Source organism: Melanostigma gelatinosum, assembly GCF_949748355.1.
Source record: "Melanostigma gelatinosum genome assembly, chromosome: 18".
In the NCBI taxonomy this organism is placed as follows: Eukaryota; Metazoa; Chordata; class Actinopteri; order Perciformes; family Zoarcidae; genus Melanostigma; species Melanostigma gelatinosum.
In genome coordinates this window covers 8,104,014-8,130,296 of record NC_136651.1, presented here as the reverse complement: position 1 = coordinate 8,130,296, position 26,283 = coordinate 8,104,014, and the positions used below count along the sequence as shown (strand labels likewise).

General features: G+C 41.6%; 1 protein-coding gene across 2 annotated transcripts in view; it reads right to left on the bottom strand.

The window, feature by feature from the left end:
* arhgap24 (Rho GTPase activating protein 24) overlaps positions 1 to 26,283 on the bottom strand; it is a 54,142-nt gene that overhangs the window by 21,761 nt on the left and 6,098 nt on the right. The window contains exons 2-3 of one of the 2 annotated variants that reach the window (XM_079289889.1): positions 23,469 to 23,693; positions 12,181 to 12,268 (exon numbers count right to left, since the gene is read on the bottom strand). In XM_079289889.1, coding sequence (XP_079146015.1) covers positions 12,181 to 12,268; positions 23,469 to 23,678 — 298 coding nt within the window. In that variant the 5' untranslated portion in view covers positions 23,679 to 23,693. Of the gene's footprint in view, positions 1 to 1,476; positions 1,593 to 12,180; positions 12,269 to 23,468; positions 23,694 to 26,283 lie in introns of those variants that run through there. The other variant, XM_079289890.1, reaches the window with a different exon arrangement.

Genomic DNA, 26,283 nt, shown 5'->3' with positions numbered 1-26,283 from the left:
TTTTATCGTCTCGTCATTTATTACTTGTAGCAGGCAAGTGGTGAAATATGTTTTGAATTCAACCAGCAGATTCTTCTGATGTGCTTTCTCTCAAGACATATAAAACATCTCTTCTCTCTTTCCTCCTCACCTGCATCAAGGATTCTTGAAATCTCATTTCTGCTGCAACATTCACAGTATTTCTCACATTATGTTGCTTCAGATTTTTTGCCTGAGAACGTCTTTACCATGATGGATTTACAGGCAGCCTGGGAGCCATGAATTAACGAGCGTGTTCGGTTATCTGCCTCAAGCAGTGAAGCGCAGTGAAATGTGATCCAGCTATGGGAATGTTTTTTTGCTAAGCATGATTTTCCTTCCTCTGGCAAGATTTTCTCTTTAAAGCTACATATCTAGTAAAACCATACCTGGGAGGTATTAAACTACTTATATGGTCTAAAAAGCTTATGATATTATATAACTTATTCCAATGGATCAGATGGTTAAATCCCATTCACATCATTTCAGTGAAGTCAGTCTCAGTATATAAAATAGTGTGCATAGGAATTGCTAAACTTTGTACCAGTCTTCTTTTTGTTAAGTTGAAATATGTAACTTTTTCTTAATTCATATGTCATGATCAGTAGGGTGCAGTCCACTAAAACACACACAAAATTGTGAGTATTTATTGTTAGAGTTGCTCTCATTACTCTGCTAAAGAGAGATCCCGATGTGGTTTGTTGGTGTCGGGCTGATTATGTGAAACGAGTTATAAAGCCCTTTGTGAGCCGCTCATCTCATCTCTGATAGACGCTAGCGGCCCGAGGCAACATTAGCCGCTACTAGCATAACACACCCGGATCTCTGACCGAACTCTTGGTGATTGAGTTGCATTGTGGGTAATTTACTGCAGAATTTGTGGAATAAATCAATGCATCAATTCTGATACTTCTGATACTACTGAAGTATCAGAGTTTTATACAGTATATATGTAATTAAACTGCAGCGTAAATCATTAATTAATGGCCATTCCCATCCTTTCAAGCAGCACCACAGGGAAAAGACCCACTTTTAAAAGATATCAATGGATATGAAACATTTTGCAAGAACAAATTACACAGTTCGTCACAGAGCAGGTATGCAAATGTTGGTGCTGCCTACAAATAAAAAGGAACCTGCAGCGGTGTCACTTCGACACCAAAAGTAGGAATGCAAGCATCATAAACTGGTCATCTGAAATCACAGCTGCAATAAACACAAGCTATGAACTGTAACTTGTAAAACACCCATCTGCTGACATGATGAATGACCAGCAAAAGAAAAATAAACTTAGGTCTTAGGTTTAAGACAGGTAAAGCTGTCTCAGAAATCCTTTCACCCCTTCCTCCAGTCGGAACTGAAACTTAAAACAGCGCAAAGTCGAATTATATCACTGCCGTCATTCCAGACCAGATGCAAACGTGTTAGTATTCATTGCTGTTATGTAAAGAGACAGACCTGGGTTGGAGTTAAGATCCATGGGGTGCAGAGGAAGACGTGCCCCCTTCTCAGCTGGAGGTTGAGGGAGCAAAAGCCACGCTGTCGCTGCTCACCGCCGGACCCCCGGTGCCACTTCTTCATCTGTTCTTGTTCGGGGCCACAGATAAATTCATCTACTTCTGTTTCTGCTCAAACTCACTCCGCGCTACCACTTCCTGCTGTCCTTTGCCTCTCGCTTTCCTCTTATAACTGTAACTCTTTCGCCTAAAACCTCACTCTGTCAAGTCAATGGCAGGTCAATGCGACACACCAATCAGCAGCACTCAGGCGAGGTCAGGCTGAGGCTAGTCATGTCTGCCTCTCAGGAAGCCTTTCCTCTACATGCACTTCTGTCAAAGGAGCTGAAAGAGCAGAGGAAGCATGTTTCTAAGTCACACACGCGAAAGAAGTGAGCGGCCGAATGAAACCGAGTGAGACAGCAAGCTGAAGGCAAGATGGTCTCTGAAGGAAGGGGCGAGAGGGTGGGGTGGGAGCTGGTGGTGGTGGTGGTGGAGGGGGAGGGGAGCGTCGTAAATCGAGCAGCCCTCCCCAAAGTGGAGACCTGTAAATCTGGTGAACGAAGAGTTGGCACTCTGCCAAATGACTCATCCACAGCGCTCTATAAATACAGCCGCGCGGGGTCGACGAGGCTGCTGCTACTGGTGGCCAAGAAGCCCCGAGACACTGGGGTTCCTCCCCTCTCGGAGGAAGGTCTTTAATAGCCCCCTTATGGTTTTTCAATCTCACCCAGACTTGAAGGCGAACCACACATCATTGGCTTACATCAAATGGCAGAGAGCGCCCCCTTTGAACTTGGACTTGGAGGGAGATCAAAATGTAACACCGATACACTACCTGTTGGATTTAACTCAGAGGGGGAAAAACCGGCTTGTAGGGAGACTTCTAAATATTTATCCGGACAGAAATCCGTTTACATACCTTTGGTCTGAACATTCAAGTCAAGTGTCCCCAGCAGACAAACTGTAGTAGCCCAGCTGAAACCTCACCGGAGGCCAAAATGTGCCCTCGCCAACCTGATACATGGGAGCAGGGGTTGTGGATGGGGGCTAGAGTGGGAGGCTAATGGAGGACATTGCTATGTGACATGTCAAATACCGACCCCCTCAATAAGGCTTTTATGTAAGCATCTGAGCTTCCTGTCCCGTCTCTCTCTTTGGCCTGAGACTTGGCCTGTTTGCAGGCCGCAGTACATTTCCTCCAAAGGTTCTCACTCATGCAGACTCTCGCACACGGGAAGAAGCAGGCCTGGAATTCTCTTACCGGAGCCTAGATGAGTATGAGGCGACATACAAAGGTATGCAGCTTATTGTTTGGACATGCTGAATTGCCCGACCTGCTTTTTGTCACGTATCTTTTTCAATCAGCAGTTCAAGAAGTGAAGAAGGCAACATTGCGTATCCACTCATCCTACACGTTATGCTCTTGTGCTGTTGTTGCAGCTGTCTTCTCCCATGAAGTGGTTGATCAATCATGGCTTCATGAAAAATGGGCGTCATCATTCACTCTGCAGTTTGAGTCATTATAGGAGCCCCCACGAGCTTTGTTCCCTTCGCTAGAATACATAACTGTGTTGTTACAGAGACACACACGAGGACTGCAGACGCTGCTGAGACTGTTGAAGATACTGACAACATCAGTGTTTATGTGCTGTTACAAAGTTGTCACCTCCCTCTTGCAAAACAATGTTTTTTTTAATTGACGAATCATATGAAATCTTCCTGAAATCTCTGCTGGTTGCCATCTTATGCTAAGCTAAGCTAACTGATGGCTAAAACGTCATATATAATGGACAGATATGAGGGTGGTATCAATCTTATTTTCAAACTTTTGGCAAGAAAGCAAATAAGCCTATCTTCCATAATTCTTTCAAATCGTTTGAGCTCACAACAATCTCTCTGATTTTAGCCCCCCCCCCCCCCCCCCAAACAAAACTGGAGCCTTCTCTCCTCAGCTGGATGTGAAAGTTCATGTCTTTTCTAAACAGGCAGTCCTTCAAACTGAGAGATGTTAGCCATCACACTCAGCATCAGATAACCTTATAAGGACAATATTTTCTACAAACTGCAGATTCCAGCCTACTGTCACTGAACATAACACTGTCCAGACCGTCTGCCGTAGCGAGCGGTCTATGAAAATCCCACACAGAAGGGAGGCATACTCATCAGAAGGATTTCCATGCCCCCTTCAACAATGGCCATGATGAAGATCTCCTCTCTGAGTCAGTTTAATGCTGCAGCTCTGGCAGCCCAGACTCCCACAGCACCTCCTGCAATGATACTTTGGGAAAACCTGGTCAGTGACCTTCTCCTAATCCACAAAGCCACATGTAGTCAGGATTTGCAAACTCCAAACCTTGCAACAATCTGTGAGAGGGTCAAAACGATGTTGCCTCTGCTTTGAGAACCATGCAGGCGACGGCATTACTTTTAAATCCATTTGACAGCAGCCAGTTCTTTTCTCTGGCGCTTTGTCGCAGGCTTTCAGAAGAACGGAGTTTTTCTGCGATCTGTTTGTGGACACAATCCCCAAATTGTAATGCACTACCTCAGCAACCTCTGCCAAGGAAATGTTCTCACACTCCAACATTGTCCTCCTTTTTCTCCTGAATAAAGGATGTGTCCGCATGTTTTTTTTTTCAAACTGCTTTTTCCAACTTCCAACTTTTTCCCCATGTTTGAATGTCAGCATTTCCCGGCCTCTTCAAAGGCCCGCTGAGCAACGTCCCGACTCTGCCTTTTGGGACACTGAATGGTTTTCCAGAACTCCATAAGAAAAATGTAAAAACTAACCTCCATTGCGTCTATTATGCACCCAACCCAAGCTTCTGCTTTGGCAACTAGGCAACAGCAGCCACGCTTGCATGGAAATAACTACAAACCAAAGAACTGGACACATTCTTTCAGTGGAAGAAGCTCTTCAGTTATTGGACTGTGGGTTTAGAATATTAAGAAACATAAAACTGTCTGACATCATGAGTTCAATATGAAAAAAACATCTCTGTTGCTGTGTTACTATTTTCTCACTTCTTGCTGATATCCACTGTACGTGTCTGTCTGACACGGCCCTCTGTAACGCTGGGTGCTTGGGATCATAAATCCAGATAGCAAGAAAACAACAACAAGGAATGTGAATCTCAGAGGCCCCATATGACAAATGTCAACAGAAGCAGATTGCCAGGCCACAACTCCTCCAGGAGGCCATATGCTGCTGTGTCACAGACAGCAGGTTATTGCCTTCATATGGGAAAACATGGATGTGCATAAACATGTCCACACACACATGAACACGCACACACTGAGGAAGAGAGGGAAGGAAGAGAAGTTCAGTTTCTGACCTTTTTCAAAATGTCATATCACAAAGGGCGTTCTTGAGAGGGAAAGGACTCAAGCTCTGAAGGGACAGACTAGGGGGGGACGTACATATGAAGATAGTAGAGACTTTTCACTCTTGCTTCTCCTGTTTCGTCATTTTTGCCAGTAATATCCATAAATCACTGCTTTTCCCTGCATGCCTCGATACTGCTGCTTTCGTCCTCCTGGCTTTATGGTGCATTAGAAGCTGTGTGGGCTCTATGCATCCAATTGCTAATGAAATCAATACATCAAAACATGGAGTCTGAAACAGAGAGCTGCTTCTTGTTCATACCCTGTGTGTCAGACTCATTTGATCGAACTCGTGTGTAGATTAATATATATATTCTATCTATGGCAGTGAAGTGGGTGCAGGAGTTGGAGGAGTCATTTTATTACCTGGAGCTTTTTCATTTATTTTAGCTGCGTGGGGCGTTCCTTGAAATTCAATCGCTGAGCTTGCATTTTACTTGAATTATGCCATTTTAATTTTTTTCTCTTTGATCTTTATTTGTAGGATTATAACTTTTATCATGTTTCTTTTCCCTTTGATATGTGCTTGTCTTATCTTGTATATGCACTGCCAAACCTTTTCCTTTGAAATCTGCTCTATGTTAACTATTTCTATGACAGTGTTTGATTTGTTTTAATTATATGCACCTGATCTGTCTGTACTGCCGCTCTGCTGTAATCTTCACTCTGCTGTTTAATTCATTTTGTTCATATTTATCTTATATTTCACTTAACTCTTTTAAAATCCTGTCTTTTTCTGTCGTCTTGTGTCTCTTTTCCATCTTGTCTGAAGGCTTTTTTATGTCTTATGTAAAGAACTTTGAATGTTCTCATTGATAAAAGGTGCGATAGAATTAAACCCCCATTTCCCTGATCATACCCACATGTGTTTAAAAGACCATGGAGTGTGACATGCCTGCACACTGAGAAAGGTATCATCAAAAACCCAAACTCTGTATTGTAAATGCATGATTGAATATAATGAAGAATAGGAAGTCTAAGATTTTGTGAGCAAAAATAGAAACTGAAATCGAAGCTGCAAATGAAGCCGTGAGGCTCTTGTCGGATCAAAATAGTCCAAGGTCTTTCAGGCACTCTATCAACACCAGTTTAATGTGTGCATAGTAGAGCTACGCATAATATGATATGACAAAAAATACGATTGCAGTTAAAGCTGGATTAGTGGTCATTGAATCGTTGTTTATACAGAAGGGCACACACACACACACACACACACACACACACACACACACACACACACACACACACACACACACACACACACACACACACACACACACACACACACACCCACACACACATCACACATACAGCCAATGCCAGCACCAGAAGTTATCCATGACTAATGTGACATATTTGAAAGCCTCCTCCATACATCCTGAGTGTCAGGACCACAGATTAGTATGCCTTCTCAAGTACTCCACTGGGGGCTTCCCTAAACGTAAACACGATGCCTGAAGGGTTTTAGTCTCAGCCCATATCCCCCTCCCCCCCTTTTTTTAATTGATCTTTTATTTGATTCACCCATCCATCTTCCCCATCATCAACTTTAGGTGCTTAAAGTCCACATGCCTCCTCATAAGTAACGTCTGGCTTCCTCACAATGAACAGCACAGTGCTCTGTGGTCTTATAATTGCGCGTCTGTCTTCACTCTATAATAGCAATCATTCAGCCGTTGCTTTTCAATTAGAAGTCTGACTGTATAGGTTCAGGCTTTCCTGATAAAGCACATCTCTACACCGATCACACAAGGGCAGATTGTTTTCAGTTTTCGCTCATTAACCAGATTAATAATGATAAGAAGGTGCTGTAAAAATCTCTTCACGCGTCCCCTCTGTGCTTGTCAGAGTCTGATTGAGTCACACTCTGCCTCACCTGCCGACATCATATTTACAGTGTGATTATCATAAGTCATAATTGATCGTCATAATTGGACATGTATATAGACATTAACATCAGCACGAAGACAACATTTTTGCAGTATTCACATAGACTGAATTATTAAATGTCAGTGCATTGCTTTCGTGACAACGTATGAAAATGGATACCTTTCTATTCAATGCAAAAAGAAGATTAGCATTGACAGAGCTGGATGAGAGGATTATCCCCAGCACTGCAACGCCTTAGAAATCCACATGAGGGCACTAGCACCTTAATTTAGAAATCCTCACTTCCGCACTGCCTCAACTCACACTCAAAATGAGGATAATATGCCAAGACATTACTTTACTTTGTATAGACTGAAGCCAACCATCATCTTTGATACTGGTAAAAGAGGAACCCGCTCCGGTATATGTGTCACAGACTCAGGCTTCGTCCCTGTAAACAGCATTCCTGCTTGAGGCCGTCCACCTGCACCATGGTGGCATGATCCCAAGGTCCTCTCATGAATAAAGGGACGGTGGCCTCTGGGGATGAGCTCGGAAAATATTCCCATAATTCAGCAGCAGTGTGACTTTGCGGTGTGGCCTGACCTAAACAAGGCTAGCAAGAGAAACTGAGAGAAACAGAGAGGGTGAGCAAAAAGCCTGAGCCTGGGGGCAACGCGAGAGAGATATACTGAACTCGACAGCCAAAGTTTATTAGAGCTCGGGGATACAGGGGCACACTGTTTCTCCATCACAAACACAGCTGGGTGTGTTTCCTGTGTTGATTCTTGTTTTAGGCTCAGGATGATTAAGATGATTAATAACAGTTGGACCAGAGGGAGTGACAGTTAAGCTACAGGTATTTATGCAGCTTTGACAGATAAATAGATGAGTCTCTGCCTTTTTTGTCTAAATTCATCATTTGCTAAAGGCAGGCTCTGACCGCTCGTTCTATTGCAATCTCAAAACCCAGAGTTTTGTTATGTCACACAGCTGTATTCAGATCATGCCTGACATTCTTGGGAGGATTCACTGACATCAGATAACACTGCACACCGATCCTGAGCAGCAGGGTGTTGTATGTATTCCAGATATATGGACTGAGATACAGTTTTTATTCTGTCAGTGCTGCCTGTGTATGAGATACTCTTTAGAAGTTACTTTTTTCTGTGATCCCTTTGGAAGTAGCAGAAATTGTTTGCAGGTGCATCCAAATATGGCTACACAGAAAATGTCCTCTAATGTAATCCTCAAGCACGGCATAAACTCCTGCACAGATAATCTGTGAATTAAACATGCAATGCCATAAACAGAAATGTTGACAGCTGTATTCATGCGTTTTGGTTGTTATTCCTCTTCTCTTTAGCTCAGGCCCACGTGTGCTTGCACATGTTGTAACGTGTCCGTGTGACGGGAGGAACTCCTCTGGTGCTTTAAGCCTCAAAGTGTGGGCGAGCGAAACAATAGCTCCATTGTGTCTGTACCTGTGTGTCTCAGTCAGACGGTTTGCGAATGAAGACATAACCACGATTCCAGTCTAAATATTGTTAGCCATGTGGTGAATCTGCTTCATGAGCCCTCCTCCTCTCTTCCTCAGCGATTCTTTCTGCAGGTTTAACACACATCCTCCAGATGTGGATGTGCACAGTGAAAGAAACAAAGACAAGAGAGAGAAGAACAGAAAAAAAACCCATCTGGTTGTGCACACTTCATGTACTTTCACTTCATGTAGCTTAAAATACAGAGTTGTGTGTTAATCTGAGAGTCTCCCTCCCAATGCAGAAGTCCTGATGCTGCTCTTCAAGCCTCTGGCAGTCACCCGATAGCCGGCTCGTGTTCAGACCTCACCGGCACCCTTAAAAGACAACGGACATCTCTGTAGAACTCCGACTTCCACCCCATTTCCCTTGCTCGAACCCCCCTCAACACATCCCGTCTGTCTGTCTGCCAGAGACTGTCCGTGTGTTGTGTTCAAACTGCACAGCCCCATTTAGACCAGTGGAATATATGTGTTGTGTTTTCCTCTCATTTGCTCGCTCTGCTTCTCTGAGACCTCTTTATTTGCCGTCTCACAACAAGACATGTTCTTGTTTTCCATCAGTGTGAGGGCGGAGTGGATGTTGCCGAATGGCAAAAGCCGTTTAGTAGTATTAGTGGTAAACTCTATTAGTGGTAAACTCTCTTCAAGACTGTTGAGTCCTCGCTGCGTTTTAGCAACCAGTGAGGCCCCTGTAGTGAACTTGCTGCTCGTCACATTTTAGCCTGAGTGAGTAATTTAACAGCGTTTAAGACACAGCCATAACAAGCCCGGGCCTTTGATGGTTCGAAGAAGAAAGTTCACGACAGACATTGTGGCCAATGGAGTGAAGTGTGAGCAAATAGAGAAACCATAGCTGTGAATAGAGCTTGTGTACTGGAACTACACAATAATACTAAGAACAGTACTTTGAATAATTTGACATTTTGGGGACTGTAGCTTCATATTTATCCTTCATATTTTGACATTCACGAAATGTCAAAATATTTCTTTGAAATGAAACTAAGTAACCTTTGAAAGAGGAAATAACTAAATCTCAGTTGTTCAGGTGAAAAGAAGACTGCAGCCTTACTTGGTCTGGAGTAGCTTCTGGTGGCTAATCTGAGCTATAATATTAGCAGACGCAAGCGAGATATTGCTGTCAGTTTGCAAACCAAGCTGCAGTATATGACTAGTTGGGGGTGAGGATGTGTTGGTATAACTCCTCTCTACTTCTGCATTAGCATTTACACCCGTCACTTGTGGGTAAAAGGTAAATACTAACTTGAAGGTATACTATGTCAAATAATCCACCTCTAACTGTTAAGTCCTATTTTTTTCTGAATAAAATAATGGAAATAAATTGGAAATCACCTGTGTGTATATTACCTAACAGCATTTTACTGAAAAATATACAACACATACTGTAAGTGCTGTGTTAGCATATCCTTCAAACACATGATCTGTATTCATTTGTTAGTATGACTTTTGTTCAACAACTATTTGTACTTCAATCACCTTCCCTGCATTGAACAATACACCGAGGTGAAGCTATTTACATGGGCACGATTGATAGCAACAATTGAAAATACATCATATGGCGCTATATCAATCCGTTAACATTTCAGTTACAGTAATTGTACTAGAAAGTAGGATCATCTTGGCTGCCTCGCAGTCATGCAGTACTGAAACAATGGCATGAGCTGCTGTTTTCAACTGCTCCCCGACAGATATTTGACCACATTCACCATCACAATGTGCCACAAACCATTCAATAAGCTGCTACAAAAACCTTTGTATCCAACATAGATGACCAACACACTCCAACAGATGAGAACCTTTAAGGTCAGAGGAACATGGCAGCTGGGAGCAGCACACAGCGGAAATAATGTTGAGTGCTATAGAGAAAACTGACTCACTGGATTTCAAATTTCATTTCCCCTCTTTCATGTGTCTTTTTTTTACAGATGAGAACAGTTTGTAGTGGCGGAGGCCCGGTAAACACAACACTGAGTCTCATAAGTCAAGAGAAATTGAAAAGCTGACAATACAAAGGCACATATTTTCTCCAGAGGGAAAACAAACGTAGATGTCACCACAAAACCAATTTCTGCTCACATGCTTCATATGTTACGGCACATATAGCACCTGGAATGGGGGGGGGGGGGGGGGGGGATGAAACTGAGACTCAGAGGGGGCACAATGAGTCAGCGAGGCATGTGTTTAATTCTTTATTGTGCTGTTTTGAAGTCTTACCTCTCAATTCAAATTGCATGGGAGTAAAATAAGAATTGTCATCTTTATGTTTCCAGAGAAAAGTATTTTTTTCTGGATGTCACCAAAGCCTCTTGCATGCATCTCGAAGTAATGTTGAGTGTGGAATTATGTGGTACACACATTTTCCTTTTATAGACCTTAGGTTACATCAACAGCATAAAAATACAATTTGAACACTTATTTATTTTAAGTTTTCAGCTGGAGTACATGGGTATCAAAAAGAGAAGATACAAAGTTTTGTTTGTGAAACTTCCCTTTTGTTCCTGAGATGACAAATTCATTTCTTGACAGTGTGTGTTTTGTGCAAAACAGCTTTTATTTAACATAAAAATAAAAGCACAACTGATTAATTGGACACTTTTTTTTTTTTTAGATCTGCATGGATGGTGTCAATCATATCGGATAGAAAACTCTCTTCCACTATGTGTGTGCTGATACATCAAAATGTATTCTACCATGACATAAGCACACAAGCATACGGAAACTTAACTGTTGTGTTGTTTCTCTGTGACACAACCATGAGAACTATTCATCACAAGTTGACAAGTTGACTTTGCTTCATTTCAATGTGAACATGAAGTGGCTGCAACCGAAAGTGCATGCAATTATCTCTGCAGGGAACTGTTAATCCTCTATAAAAACAACAACAACAGCAAGGTCATTCACAACCAAAAACACCATCAAAAGTCTCTCAAGCGAACCTGCGACACACCTGGACTTTTCATCTGTCAGTTCTGGCCAACTGTCCAAATTACGTACTTACTTTTGTCTCAGTCTCAGCCTCTAATTTATCTTTCACTGACAAGTGTTATCTGCACCATTATCTGCCGGGTCACACTATTTTCGAGTTTGTGTGGTCCACTGGGAGCCACAAATCATGTGAGAAAATGTCTTATATATATATATATATATATATATAATCTGGTTTCCTCTGAGATAAAGTGTAGTGGAGAGAAATGAAAGATAAATAAAAGGCAGTAGTTGCTGCACACATCCGGTGTTTTACTGCGGATGGATCTGCTGGTGCTACTGTATTGACCAGCTGTCTCTATGTCCCCAGTGTATGTGTGTTTTAAATATCTATTCCATAGACTCACATTCCTGGCATCGCTCCGCCTGGGAAAATACCCCACTATTCCTCTGTGTTGTATTCAAACACGTTTCCATACAGTCTCATGTGCAAGTGTTCGTCTGTGAGTGTGTGTGTGTGTGTGTGTGTGTGTGTGTGTGTGTGTGGTCAGTGGTTTAAGTCAGCTTGTGAGCCAAGCTCCTGAACTAGAGGAATAGTTTTGGGAAGTGCTTTATTGGCGAAAGTTAGATGAGATGATCGATACCACTCTCATATCTGTCCGTTAAATACAAGGCTACAGGAAAGCAGCCAGTTAGCTTAGCTTAGCATAAAGGCTATAAACAGAGGTAATATGGGGTGTTATGTCACTGTTAAACAAAAACTTTTAACTCTTGGTTTTTACATTCAACATACAACGGCACTGATAGACTTATGTCTGTTGTTTAACCTTTGCACAAAGTCGCTCTATTTCCCTCGAGTCAACATTGTGATGGTTTTGTCCTCAGTCAAGATAACAAGGGGTTGAAATTGCTCTCATCTTTTCCTACCTGGAGTGACCTCGAAGAGAAACTTCCCCCCTTCATCGCCGCTGGTTGGATGCTCTGTAACTTTGTTTCCAGGTAATAAAATGGCTCCCTGTGGAGAACAAAGAGCAAACTGATCAGATGCAATATCCCAAACAGAGTTTTAGTTCAAATATTTAGGACTGAATGCTGAGTCACACTGTCTGTCTTTTGGAAAGTAAATCTGTTTTGTTTAGTTTTCAGATATATAGTTTAGATACATCAACATACTATATGTTCACTGCATGGTACAGATTCAATGTGTTCTCATCATATTGTTACATTTTCACAGTTTGATTTTAAAATGGTCCCTGGTTTAAGACCACACAGTCCACATTTGATTCATATATGCATTTCATATTGTTTTTTTTTTACATGTATTTTGCACAACCTTCCCGGCTCAGCAGCACACCAACTCACAGGAGAAGTATCTTTAAAACACTGACATGTTTGTTAAAGGATTTTTGCATTGTCATGTGTAGGAGCTGGCAGAGACGCTGGTGCAATCAGATCACCAGTGGCAGCATTGAGCATCGAGGACCGCCGTCTCACTGCTCAGCTCTGTCCACAATGATACATCATCTGTGTGACACCGAAGGCCAACGATTCTCTGCTTTAAATAGCAGGAGCATCAGCATCAGCTTTTTCCCAAAGTCAACCTCTCAATAACCTTACCGGTGAGTTAGAAAGGCTGTGGGCCACATCTGTGTTTTGTACTCATCAAAGAGCATCGTAAGACACTGAAGCACTCACTGACTGGACCAGAGTGACAGCAGTGTTACTTGTTACTTTGCTGATTAACAATTTACCCACAAAACACATGGCCAGGTAATATGATACATTGTTATTAACTAAATTACCCAACAAGATATAATTAGCTCCACCTCAACCAGCTGTTTACATGTTAATTGTGTAAAAATGATAGCGGCCATTCAGCTGCCTCATTATTACTTTTACTTTTGTCCCTTTAAGTATTTTATACTTCTGTATTTCTATTTCAGTAAAATTATGAATGTCGGACTTTTACTTGTGATAGAATAAAAGTCTTATTTTCATTGTGGGGTTGCTGCTTTTTACAGGCACGATCGATTAATTCGTCTTTGAACTGATCAACCGAAATTAATTCATTGTTAAATGCATTTATTTAAACTCCAAACGCTCTGATTTCACCCGCTCAAATATGAGTATTTGGTTGTTTTATTCGTATTTTATGAGATCAAACTGAACGTGTTTAGGTTTTAGACTATTGGTCACACAATTTGAATGATTGGTTGATCATGAAACTAATCATCAGTTGCAACCTTACTAAAGTAAAGGATTTGAATATTAGACATACATATATTTATAATACATACATATAAACTCAACTCACACTCAGCATTGTGGTAACCTTACCAAGTGCTTGCATGTGTTGAAAAGAATTACACTAAGACCATTTATGCATTCAAACTGTGACTTTTCCCCTGATTATCAACTTGGACGTCAGAGCCGCAATGCAGCATCTGACAGCCATTAGAGTGCCCTCTATCATGGGTTAATGTTAACGCAGACAAGATGTCCATCGGTGACAGCACGAGTATTAAGGACCCACACACATTAACAGGATCTGAAGGGAGCCGGTTTCCTTCCTGCTTTAATGAGCCATAACTGTGACATCCAGGAAGTAGAAACCCTACCTGAAGCCCCATGATGAAGTGCTTTCAAAGGGGCTGTAAAGACGGGACAGACATGCTCCCAACTGGAGGAATGAGGGAGAGCAATCTTGTTTGATGTTGTTGTCAGCGACAGAATCTGCTCAGCGTCAGTATTTTGGGATTAAAAGCTTCTTCAAGAAGTTTTTTTTTCAGTGAAAAGCAAATTTATTTCGTCATGTACTGATTCCAGGGAAACGGGAGATGACTTGAATGAAATGTGTGTGGGTGAGATCGACGATGTAAGGTTTGGACTGTGTAGTCCCTCTATATTGTAAAGCCACAACACCAGTGTGATATTCCTTCCCTCTGTTTCTAAGCCACAGCAACACTTTCCATACTGACATCCTCCCTGGTGGTCTGTTGTTTGCTGCAGACAAACCCAACCAGACAGAGTAATATTTACCGAGCAAAGAGTCCGGTAGCCTGGCCCAACCCAACGGGGCAAAAAAAGAAAAGAAAAAAAAAACTATTTGGGGGTTTTCTCTGCATTTTTATATTGTTGTTAACAAGGATGAGGTCATTCTTTTGGAAAAGCTGCAATGACACAAACCCACTTATCTTTTGTTCTCAACCAGAAAGCTGTGCACACACAATTGGGACGGAGGAGGCTCGGAGGAGGCTCGGAGGAGGCTCGGAGGATTCTGCCTGAGGAAAGCGACAGCGGGAGGCTCAGGTTTGTAAGCAGCAGCCCAGCCTGCCAGGAAGGCTGTTTCTGAGGCCGTGCCCAACAGTATGCTCCAAATGAAATCAAATTTGGAGCGGCTCCTCCGACTGCAGGTAAATACCAGAAAACCTGCACACACTGTGGCAATTAAATCCAAATGTGAAGCCAGTTTTGGTCATAAACCAGACATTTGTTTCTCAGGTTTGTTTGGAGTACATTGACAGTTATAGGGTGAATGCCGGAGTGTGCCTCGTTGTTATCTGCAGCTTTGGATGTTTTAATAATAGGTCAGATTCTCAATAAAATGATAGGAAGACACAGTGGAACCAGCTTGTACACCATGACATATGATACAGGCTATCCACTGTCAATGTCTACATCTTTCAATGAGTTAAGAATACCCTTAACAGTGTGTCCTCTGCATGATAAAGAAGATGTGCTCATGGGTGAGTCAGGTACCGAATCCAATCTATCAAGCAAGTTTACCTTCATCTGCAACGGTCATTTGTTTTGAAGTTTTGCTCATCCAGCATGTACATGAGCAACATAATCATTCATTTCAAATGCTGTTTCTGGCAACTTGATAAGCGTAAGTCCAATATTCACTCTCAACCAACTCCTGAAGGAAATATCTGGCATTTTAGTTGCTAAACGCTGATGTTCAACAGCTGCTAACGTTGTGTGCCCTTTTGTTATGAGCAGGTAGTGTACGGTGTTTTTTTAATACAGCAGCCTGCTGCAACAGAGAATGAGATGAGAGCGGTAAGAGTGAACCAATACTATTATAAATAATATAATTATATTATAATATAATAATAATATTTTAGATCAGAAATGCATTCGCTCAAAACTGCTACAAGGTTAACTGCATGAATGTGTGATAATTCTCTGGGCATGCATCACTGTCAGCTACCCCCTCTCCATATCGGTAAATCAATTGTTAATACAAACACATTGATTGTAGCCGCTTTAAGAATAAAAACCATTGCCCCACTGGAACTTCTCCTGGAGACTGTGTCTCTAGCAGTGGCTACTAAATCAAATTAAGCAAGTATGAAGTTTAAATTGAGAGACAACCCTGGTTTTGTTGATGATCTGGTTTGATGAATGACTGTAGGTGACACAATAATGAAATACAGAGAAATATATTGCGTAGCAGAAATTGATTTTAGATTGCGAACAGATAAATGCTCACACTGAAGTCAATTAAGCAGATGTTATTGGTGTAACAGGTCATTGCAGTGCTCGTTAAACCTTGGCTGGTTGATCAGCGGCCCTTTCATCCAATAATTACTGTTCTCCAGCGTCAGCGACCTCTCAGACACAGGAAGTCAGACTCAGTGGGAGACCATTGAGACGTTACCTATATTTGTTCCCCCTGTGTGGACTAGTAAGTGGGTAAGTGCATCTTTTTTTAAATTATTTTCACTATTCAAGTCTCCACTATTAGACCTGTCTACTTAACTGGCAACGAGTTACAAGCGGTTGTTCTGCTCTGATCACTCCACTGAGTCCATCAATCCCATAAATGTCATCATTATTTCACACTTATAAAACAGGTAGCTCTGATCTACAGCTCTGACTGGCTGAGCCTCGTTCAAAAGCCACAGTGAAGAATCTCGGTAAACCCACAACTACGACTGCACAACAGTCGCCACAAAAATGAATATGCCAGTTAAACACAATATAGGGTGGGAAAAAATAGAGGACGTCTCCGTACATTTTTATTGACCTGGTGGATTTACTGTGGGTGTTAATGACGTGAGAAGTTATCCACGATAAACCATGAGAAGATGACACAGAGACGACTTCAATTCACAAGAGGGGAATTAAAAAGTTATATCACAAAACATGTATGTCTTTATTTAACCTTAATAAATACATTTCTGTGTCGCTTTCTGTAATCTTATTAAAGTCCGAGGGCTCCCTTGACTTTGTGTTGTATAGATTAATCTTCTTCTAAAGCTAATAATAAACATGTTCAGCTGTGTCAATTCAAGGGCATAGTGTATCATACTATATCATACATATACCATACTGCATACTGATGATGATTCGTTTCATGTTGGTATAATCTGTGACTGACATAAAAAGTTTTTTTATCAAAAATACTGTGACAGTTGATGACATTTCACTTGCAAATGTGCAAGCTTAAGCATGTGGGTAGCCTTTTATGTAAAGTACTGTAATGGACACATACTCTTTGTACATGCTCTTAATTCAAGATATGAGTTCACATGTTTTCTATGAAATTAATCTCTGGCATATTCAGCTGAACTTCCAGTATGTATCTACACCTTTAAAACTGGAGCACAGCTGCAGGAGGTGTCACTGCTTTGCCTTGCAAAGTATACAAATAACCCACCACAGAACAGGCAGGAGGCATATTCCTGCGCAGCAGCTATTACCCAGTTAAATTAGTTTGCAGCCGGTTGAGCTGGGCCCTTGGTTAAAGTATAGTCCCACCTTTAAAACCTAAGCACAGAACCGAGAGAACCCATACTTCTGTTCCATGTTCATTGACTCTTCCTCCGCTGTAGTGTGTGGTTGTGCCCCATTCTGTTTGTGTGACGTCTCAAAGCAGACTGCCTGGAGCCTTAGCTGATAAACAACCCTGGCACTTAAAGATAACCGGCTACCAAGAAGAAGAAAAAGTAGCCGAGAATCAAGTCTTGATGTGTCTTCTGAAGTGATAATATGACATTTAGCTCATCTGAAATCTCAAGAACAGGAATGAAACAGATTGAAACAAGATCTGTATGTCGGACCAATGCATCATATTTTTGAGTCTTGGTCAAGATGAATATCTGTTTACAGTCAATAGAATAATATCATCAGTTATAACACCTTTTTGCAAAGTATTGAGATCTAAATGAAAAGTCACCTTGTGGTTGTGTGAGAAAAATACATTTTACAAAAAACATGGATGCAACAAAATCCCAGAAAGCAGCGATAGTCATTTGGTCCAGTACTTTGGATCAATGTAGAGTTCCTACTTCCCCTTGTTGTTCACAGCACATGTAATCCCTTTGCAACATCAATGTTTCAGATGGAAATAGATGTTTTATGATCCAGTACTTTTGCATGGGTGTATTGCCACACAGCAAGGGCACATGTTGAGTTACCTTCAAAGCATCTTTGGATTTAGTTGATGGATTTGTGTATTGTGCATTGTGACTGTCTGTTTTCCATGTGTTTGTGTGCATTTGTTGTCTGCATGTGTGCATATAGTGTGTATGTCACTTTGCACATGTACTCTCCCTTGATGTACCCTTAGTAATAATTGAAACTCTTTCCTTCCTGCTACCCATTAAGCTCTCTCTAAGGCTTTGGAGCAGCTCACGGAGACACGCTATACTTGGACTGTAAAACCCTAAGCAACAGAAATGAAGATGACTACAGAATTATAACAGATATCTTTTGTGTATTTCTGAAGCCCGCTTCTGCTCTCAGCTCTTCCTCCGGGGGCGTCTGAGAGGACACAAGTGGAATGGATTATATGGCATAAACTCTGCTGACAGGTCACTTCTGTTGGCCGACTGAGCAGTGACCTGGCGGCCACACAAAATAATAAGCAGCTAGTACCTTTAAAGTCTCTGTTAGCTTGTCCACATTTGCTTTGAAACATTTGGCAAATCATCAGCTGAATTAGGATATGAGAAGACTTGTAATCTCTCCTCAGCTAATTGTTTATTTATGAATCCACTATCCCTTTCTGAAAGCTACATCTTAAAATGATTCAGGAGAGAGAAAACTGCGAGTCCCTTTTCACATACAAGTTGCCATGTTTTCCTTTCTTAATATAAAAATGAATTGATTATAACAGCTTGCAGTTTAATTTGGCAAAACTAAAGACAGTAAACAACACTTGATTATATTCTGTGGGATAATACACAGGCTAATACATGTATCCATTTGAAAGTGAAGTATTGTAAGTCAGGCATGGTCTTTTGCCCGGGGATACCAACTGAAAACCACGTTGTGTGTGAAGAATTTTGATGTAATTCCAGAGAGCTCCTGCACCAGCTGCACACTCACTTATTGTGAGGAAATGTGCTCCCCAACAAATACATCTACACCTGCACATACCTACAATTTATAGTAGTACTCTAACACCAGCTAAGGTATAAGAAGGGACAGAGAACGTGCTCAGAAAACTGAACTTTTAAGATTAATTTCGTTCTTGCTCTAATGTGTTAATCCTGTTGAAGAAAATGCCTTTTCCTAAATATTCTAGAACGAAATATTCTAGAAGACTCATGCTGACCTTTGTGACCCAGCCCAAGCATGTGCACATAGACTTAATGTAACACTGAGACGTAAAGTTTGTGTTTGGATCTGTAACCAGAAGATGATGTCAGGCGTGCGTCCGGTGACGTACACAAGAGGGGGTGTTTGGATAATGTCCACATTATTCTCCACATTCCTCTGACATTCAAGTCAGATCACGCCTGGATGTGACGTGACTCACTGAAACCTTCACACCATAAAAGTACAAGTACACATTTTTCTGTTTTATGATCAGACGATAATGTAGAAGTCACGAGTGTAAACCATCGTCTGTGTTTGTCAGAGTCAGAAGTGACTTACGGAGCAACTGCAGCGGCGAAGGTCAGACAAATGGTACAGTGTTAATGTTTCATCAAGAAGGCAGCAGCAAGACGACACAGCCTTGCAGTATGAATAATTACAGAGTCGCAATGGCATTTTATTTACTCCCGTTAAATGCCAGGGTCAAACGGTTTCCAGCTCAAGCGGGGAAAACAAAGGATTTTCAGTGCATTATTGCGCTGTTGCATTATTGATTTATTGCAATTTCTCATTAAAAGTACTTTCCTTCAGATCATTTTGTTCAGACCTCGTGCTATGAATATTTATCAACTAACTTGTAAGACTTGTGACTAGAATCGTAATGTCCGAATTACATTTTAATATGTGCTTTATCTCTTCTTACATGATAATATATAAAAATTGGTTCAATGTATTCATTCACAATTCTCTCATTCATTCATTCATAATGACAGATTTAATGCTAAGTGGTTCAAATTACAATAATCAAAACCATTTCACCCACTGAATGAATCCCGTCTTTGTTTATGGCTCAGTCAGATGAAATCTGAGAGCATGCATCTGTGTGTGTGTGTGTGTGTGTGTGTGTGTGTGTGTGTGTGTGTGTGTGTGTGTGTGTGTGTGTGTCAGAATGTGACTGAGTACATGCATGCTTGTGCGTGCATGCGTACATCTCCACGGGCGAGTAAGGGCAGTCAGATGGCATGTTGACGCTAAGCCCACACGTGCCGTGCCCTACGCATGCTTTTCGGTGACCTTTCACCTCCATTTGACTCCCGTTCTTCAGATTCCAGGCGTTGCTCAGAGAGGCTTGGCCAGACTGTATCGGACACAACATGGTCCCATGCTGACAATAATAATGCACTCTTTCTAATAATGTTATCTGCAAACATCAGAATTCCTCTGAGCAGCAGCATTGAAAACCAAATCTCGTCTGTATTACATTATTAGTGCCAGTGCCTCCTTTATTTTATGAGGACTATTTAATGTGTATTGCACATGAACACACAAATGATGGACGCAACAACATAATGAACATCTGGCCAATACAGCATTCCTACAACAAATACCATCACTGGTTCAACTGATTGTCATTGTTATTTTCTTGTTAGGTTAAAGCGGCTAGAATTCATTTTCTAACTCTAATAATCAAATTACTAATGACGTTAGTAGCTACGAACCCATTGAGGGTTGACCGAACAGCTTCGTTCAGCTATTTGTGTTGGTTGTATCTCTTGTACCTTTACTGTTGGTTCACTCATAACTGTCAGTAGTAGTAGCTGTTTTCAACAAAAACAGAACATAGTGTAGCATTGAGCCATATATTTCCCTCATGAGTTGGTGGAGACCAAAAACAGAGCTAAGGGTGGACATTTGACTTCCATTCATCAGAAACAGGTGAGAGTAATATAATATAAACAGTAATGTAAGTATTACTTTTCATACCAAGTAATTCAAGTGTTAGTATTACCCTTTAAATGAGTAGTAAGTAGGGAGGGTCAGACCACAGGGGGTGACTTATGAGGAAAAGAAAATATGGCCTTGGTGTTTAAGTATGTGACTGTTCATGTCTAATCAGCATCTGTGTTTCCATGGGCAACAGGGACGGCCAGATGTTCCTGCTCCCACTGAGGAAGCAGCAATTAGGCTAATGTGACAGGTAACAAATGGAGACTTCACAGCACGTGAGAGAACTAATTAATAGCTGATCCAAATATGGCTTCACACCTCTGTGTTTTGTGGTTCAGAACAGGGAGATTTAACTCCGCTGAACACACGCCGAGGTAAGAGACGTACCTCGGTGGGTCCCCTGATCTTCAACGTCAGTGTTAAAGGTTATGGGAACAACTTCAGCTCTCTCTCCTATTTGTCCTGCACGTCTTCTTTCTGTCGGGTCGTCGGAAACTCCAGACTAGTAATCTTGTCCCGTGCTGGGTACCGTGTCTTGATAGGGTGTTGTTTTTGTGCTATATCCATGCTGCGCTGCTTTGGAGGTCACAAAGATTGAAGGACTTTGAACGCACTGCTATGTGCCTGACCTAGTTTTATTCAAATGCACCTTTCTCTGCCAAAAAGAAGCAGTTCTAGGATTCTGACATCTATGTTGGCTTTGTTTTATAAGTAGGAGAGAATAGACAAAATATCAAAGAGTAACTGAAGTTAGGCGCATTAGGGACATTAATGAACAATATTTCTGGGTGGGTAAATATAGACGGCAAGACTATTTAAAAGGGAAACAAGTTGCTTCCTGTCAATGTCTGTAAATTATTATAAAGAACTGCTCCACATCATTTGCATCATTCCCTCAGGATATTCACAGCACCAACAACTAAGGCAAAACAACTTGGCGCTCCTGTTTTAACACCGGAGCTGCCCAGAAATAGCAGTGAAGAGTATCTCCTCTCCACCCATCTGGCCAGTGGCCCGCCGTCAGGTCTGGATCTTTAACCTTGCGAGACTTCTGCTGCCGGTGTGGCTTTGGGTTTGGCTGAGCTGAGCGTGCTGGGAAATCAGCCAGACGAAGATGTGTGGGTAGAGGAGCAGAATGAAGATTTCGGTTGTGCTCAAATGTTCAAGATTCCTCTGGAAAAAGAGGATATTGTTTGGGTGGATAATATACAAGAAATGGTTTTGGTCCTCTGTTTATTCTTTTTTTTTCTTTTTTTTTGTGCAGACAAAGAACAGAGCTTCTGGTGTGAAACAGCTGGCTTCCACTATTTTCACAGCAGCCATTTTGACAAGTCATTGCAGGGTAAACACAGGTGTAATTAATCACGTTGATTATGGCCCTGATCCATTTAGGTTGGTCAGGTTCCTGGTAGTGTGCATGCTGGCTCACTGGAACAACTGTGACACGCTAATTAGAATGGGGCCATAATTAATTTGATCACCTGTCACGTGTCAAAATGGCTGCTGTGAAAAGGGCCTATTGCAAAAGGGTGACACTCTAAATAACTGGGTAGTCCCCAGTGATCAGGAATTAACTGCTAATTTATTCAAATCTGTCAGGTTGATTTTGCATAAATTTGAAGCAAAAATCACACTGTAACTTGTGAGCATCATCTCTCTCTCTCTGCAAGAAATCAAATAAGCCTTTTCCCCAAGATGAACTACTCCTTTAATATCACTTGTAATCTGTATTCAGTTAGTCCCTGGCTCCCCGACACTTAGTCCCAGCCAACGGATCCCCGAGCAGCCTTAAAACAGAAGTAACATAAATCAATGACAACACATTCTAATTTCACTGAGTCCCAGTTGTAAGTTCAACTTTGACAGTTTGTTAAAAAAAATAAAAAAGACTCATTTATCCCTTCTCTTCCACATGTCTGTGATTTTTCTTTGTACAGAGAATGAAAAGTCTGTCTGTCTGCCTCTTTGTTCGGTCTGCACATGCTCAGTGAGAGAGGCTGCCCGGCTACAGTAACGTTAGAGACGGCCTTGTTGTCTGCATCACTCATTGTCTCCTCTTCTTCTTTCAGGCTAGCTTTGTGTGCTGACTTCAGTGACAACAAGCTCACAAGAGGTTACTTTGACTTACAGTCACACAGTCGAAGGAACCCGACTCATTTGATCAGAGTTGGATCTTGTCTTCTTCTCATTTGGCTGTGAGATGCATCTGCTCTGTGAACCCCTCTGTGAATTTTTTAAATATATTTTTGGTTTACAAACTTCAACATATTCCATAGCAACATTTTTTCTATGTTTCAAACTGATGTCTGGACATGTCCAGAGGAATCAATAGTTCTAATAAAATAAAAGTTTGAATTTTGCCCCAATTATCGGACTTCCTAACCTTCAATGAATGCCAGGCTAATTAACATCTGTCCATCTCCTGGACTGGGCAAAGGGCTTTGTGTCCAGATGTTGCTCTTTCTCTCTTGTGTCTCCGTGTGGCAATAATCAAGCATGCTTATCTTGTTCAAAATCAAATAGCCTGACTAGGAACAGGTGCAGCAGCCGACACAGTGCATGGGAGCCAAAAGACTCCCAAGTATTATCCCCTGCAGCATGCACCGTCCTGATCTGATCAGCTGCTCATGGTGAATGTCTGCACGTTCATCCTGTTTTATAAGCTAACAAGTGAGTTGACTGGATAAGACTGCTGGAACCACATCAATTTGCCAGCTTGATCAGCTCAGACGAGATTAATTTCATTTGTTTAGACAGTACATAGTTGTATAGCAGCCCAAACTCAATGGTTGTTTTTGTGTAATTCCATTTACTTACTTCTGGTATTTGAAAATGCACAATTAATATGAATAAATTATTATTAGTGAACTTTGATGTATGTGATGGCATAATTTCAAAAGCAGTTGAGTTCAGTCTTTCAGTGTTTGCAGCCTTACCAGGACCTTGGTCTCCTCCTCGTCTTTGTAATAGTGGAGCTGGTCCCCTCGCAGAACAAACCAGCGACTGTGCCATGTCTTGACAAAACCCCCTTGCTTCCTGAGCCATCCACACCTGATGACACTCGGCCGTCCCTGCCTCTGGGTCTCTGTGCTGGCCTGACCTCCACTGCGCTGGGGACTGCCGGGGGACACGCACTGGTCGTCCATTGCAGCGACTCTAATCTGTAAAAAAAATAATTCAATAAAAAAAAGCCAAAGAAATCAGTTTAGGTTTGCAGAAGTTTTAAGTTCCAAGTATAGGCAACATATGAACATAAGATAAACAAATACAACATGTTACAAACAGATGCTGCAGAATTCGTAAATGCTTTCTTTACAGACATGATCATGGGGCGTTGTGAAACTTGAGTGTTGAGTGCAAGCAGACAAGAACAGAAGGGGAGGTGTGGGAGGAGGAATTCATAAACCAGATAACAAGACCATAGAGTAAATTTCTAATCTCTTTTATCTTGTGTCACCCACCTACACATGTTGGCCTCAAGTCTTTCTCATCTCTGTGTAGCATTTTGTCTCTCAGTCTCTTTGAACCCTTTGATCTTTTTCACTGTTTTTGTCGTTTTAATATGACAGATATTTGATATTCAAGTGATGAAATCTGATCTGGAGTCACACTGTATATGGTAAGTATGTATAGTTATGTTTAAGCAACTAAAATGAATTTGTTAAAGGGGACCTAATGTGCTCTTCAGAATCAGAACCGTTCATTGCCAATGTATGTGACATACAAGGAATTTGTCCTTGTATGAAAGCCAGTATGAATCTCTTTTTGAGATACTTTGGGTTTAGTGCTATCAATAGCAAATATGAACACGCTAAAACATTAAACTAAGATGGTGAACCAGATAGATATTAAGCTTGCTTTGCATAAGCTTGCTAACATTGTCAAAATGAGCATATTAGCACGCTGGCGTTAGCGTGTAGCTGAAAGCACCAAGTTATCAAAAGACTGCTGTCGCTGTGTCGACTGTTGGTATAAGACAATACGAGTTGTCAAAGTCAAACCCACAGCGCAAGATGGCTATAATATATCCATGATTGCAGTATGAACAGTGTTTACTGTGCAGTAGGCTGTAAATAGAGGTTAAAAAAAGACTTGAAAATGGACGTCCCCTTTGCATTCCCCTTTCTACAACAGAGTGGTCACCTAAAGAACAGTACTCCTGGTATTAATCCGTTGTCTTGCTCAAAGGCACGTCAACAGGGGTTACTATACGGTTACATACTCATAAACAAATATCCTTGGCTGTACATAAAACCTTCACACATATGCATACAGTACAAACATGAGTGCACTCAGAATGTACTAAACACCGTGCATGTGCTAAATCACCACACGTATTGTTTCCACACACATAATAGATTGTTTAAATCGCTGCGTCATTAAGTGACACACGCTACCACTGGACTGCCACTGTCAGCGTTAAGCATTGCCATGTTGTCAGTGGCTCTGGCTGAGCTTGCCTTGGTGGAAGTCCAAACAGCCCACAGGTCCAGATGAGGACCAGATGCAGCCCAGCAGTGTTCCAGGCTGCAGTGGGGCAAGTGCAGCAGGGCTGCTGTTGCGATTTCAAAACTGTCTCTGGTCCCATGCACACTGTCCAAGTAAGCAGGTCCTGCACGCATGTGCATGCACAGACACGCTCACCACTCTGCTTGAAGAAAAATAGCAGCTTTTCACTTGTTTTGCATTATGGAGGAATTAACCTAATAGTGTTTTGTCCTTCTCTACATCATCTTTGCGGCACTTTAATGCTGGATCTACGAGGGGAAATAGTGTGCAGTGCTTTCATTACAACAGCGGTGAAAGTTATCATCTGAGCTACGGAAAATTCTTCACTTCGTGGGCAGTTAACACTTATATTAGAGGGAATAACCTCTGTATCCCTTCTGCCTCTTACACATGTGATTCTCTTAGCCTTAACACGCACACACACACACACACAGCATGAATCACAGTCTAGGATTGATACACCATCCGTTGATGGAGTCACCTGCCGTGCTGCCAATCTGGTGCCGCGGCCCCTTTACAATGCCTGCCTCCAGCACAGGGCCTAGTAAACAGCACTGCTAGGACTGGCCTGTGCTGCTACAAAGTGAAACGGTAAATAACCGCAGGGGTTTCTTAATGTGAATAACTTGGAGCTATAAGAGTAGAAACACCATTTAAAATGTACATTACACTGTGGTCTAGTCCAGTGGTGATAGATTGCCACACAGGGACAGGAAGCACAATCATCTATAAATCTATAAATCAACAGACAAGTAGAAAAAGATTAGCAGAAAAGTTAGTGTTTCTTAGCCCACGCAGGAACGGCATGATGAATTGTGACCTTTAGAAAGTTACTCATTATAAATATTATGTTCCCACTGTGAGTTCAACAGAAATATCATGAAACAGAATCATAGGGAAATGATGTGTTAACAACAGCCATGAAGCAATGAATCTGGAATGAATCATATGTTTTATGAACGATATGAAAATGAACTGTGGTGGAATAAGCAACTGCTTTCAAAGCGGCACTGGAAGATGACAAACAGGAGAAGACATATCAGACTTTTTTATTTCACTACTGGTCTTTTAGGCAAGCAAGTGGTGTGGATCGGTCTCCCCCATTTTGGTCCACACCTCCACCGTCGACTCATTCAAACTTTAAATGACTTTATACCTTTGCAGGCTTGTGACTCTCTTGCGGGCCAATTTAGTGACGGTGAGCTGTGAAAATATAACACTGTGCAGGCATGCAAGCAACAT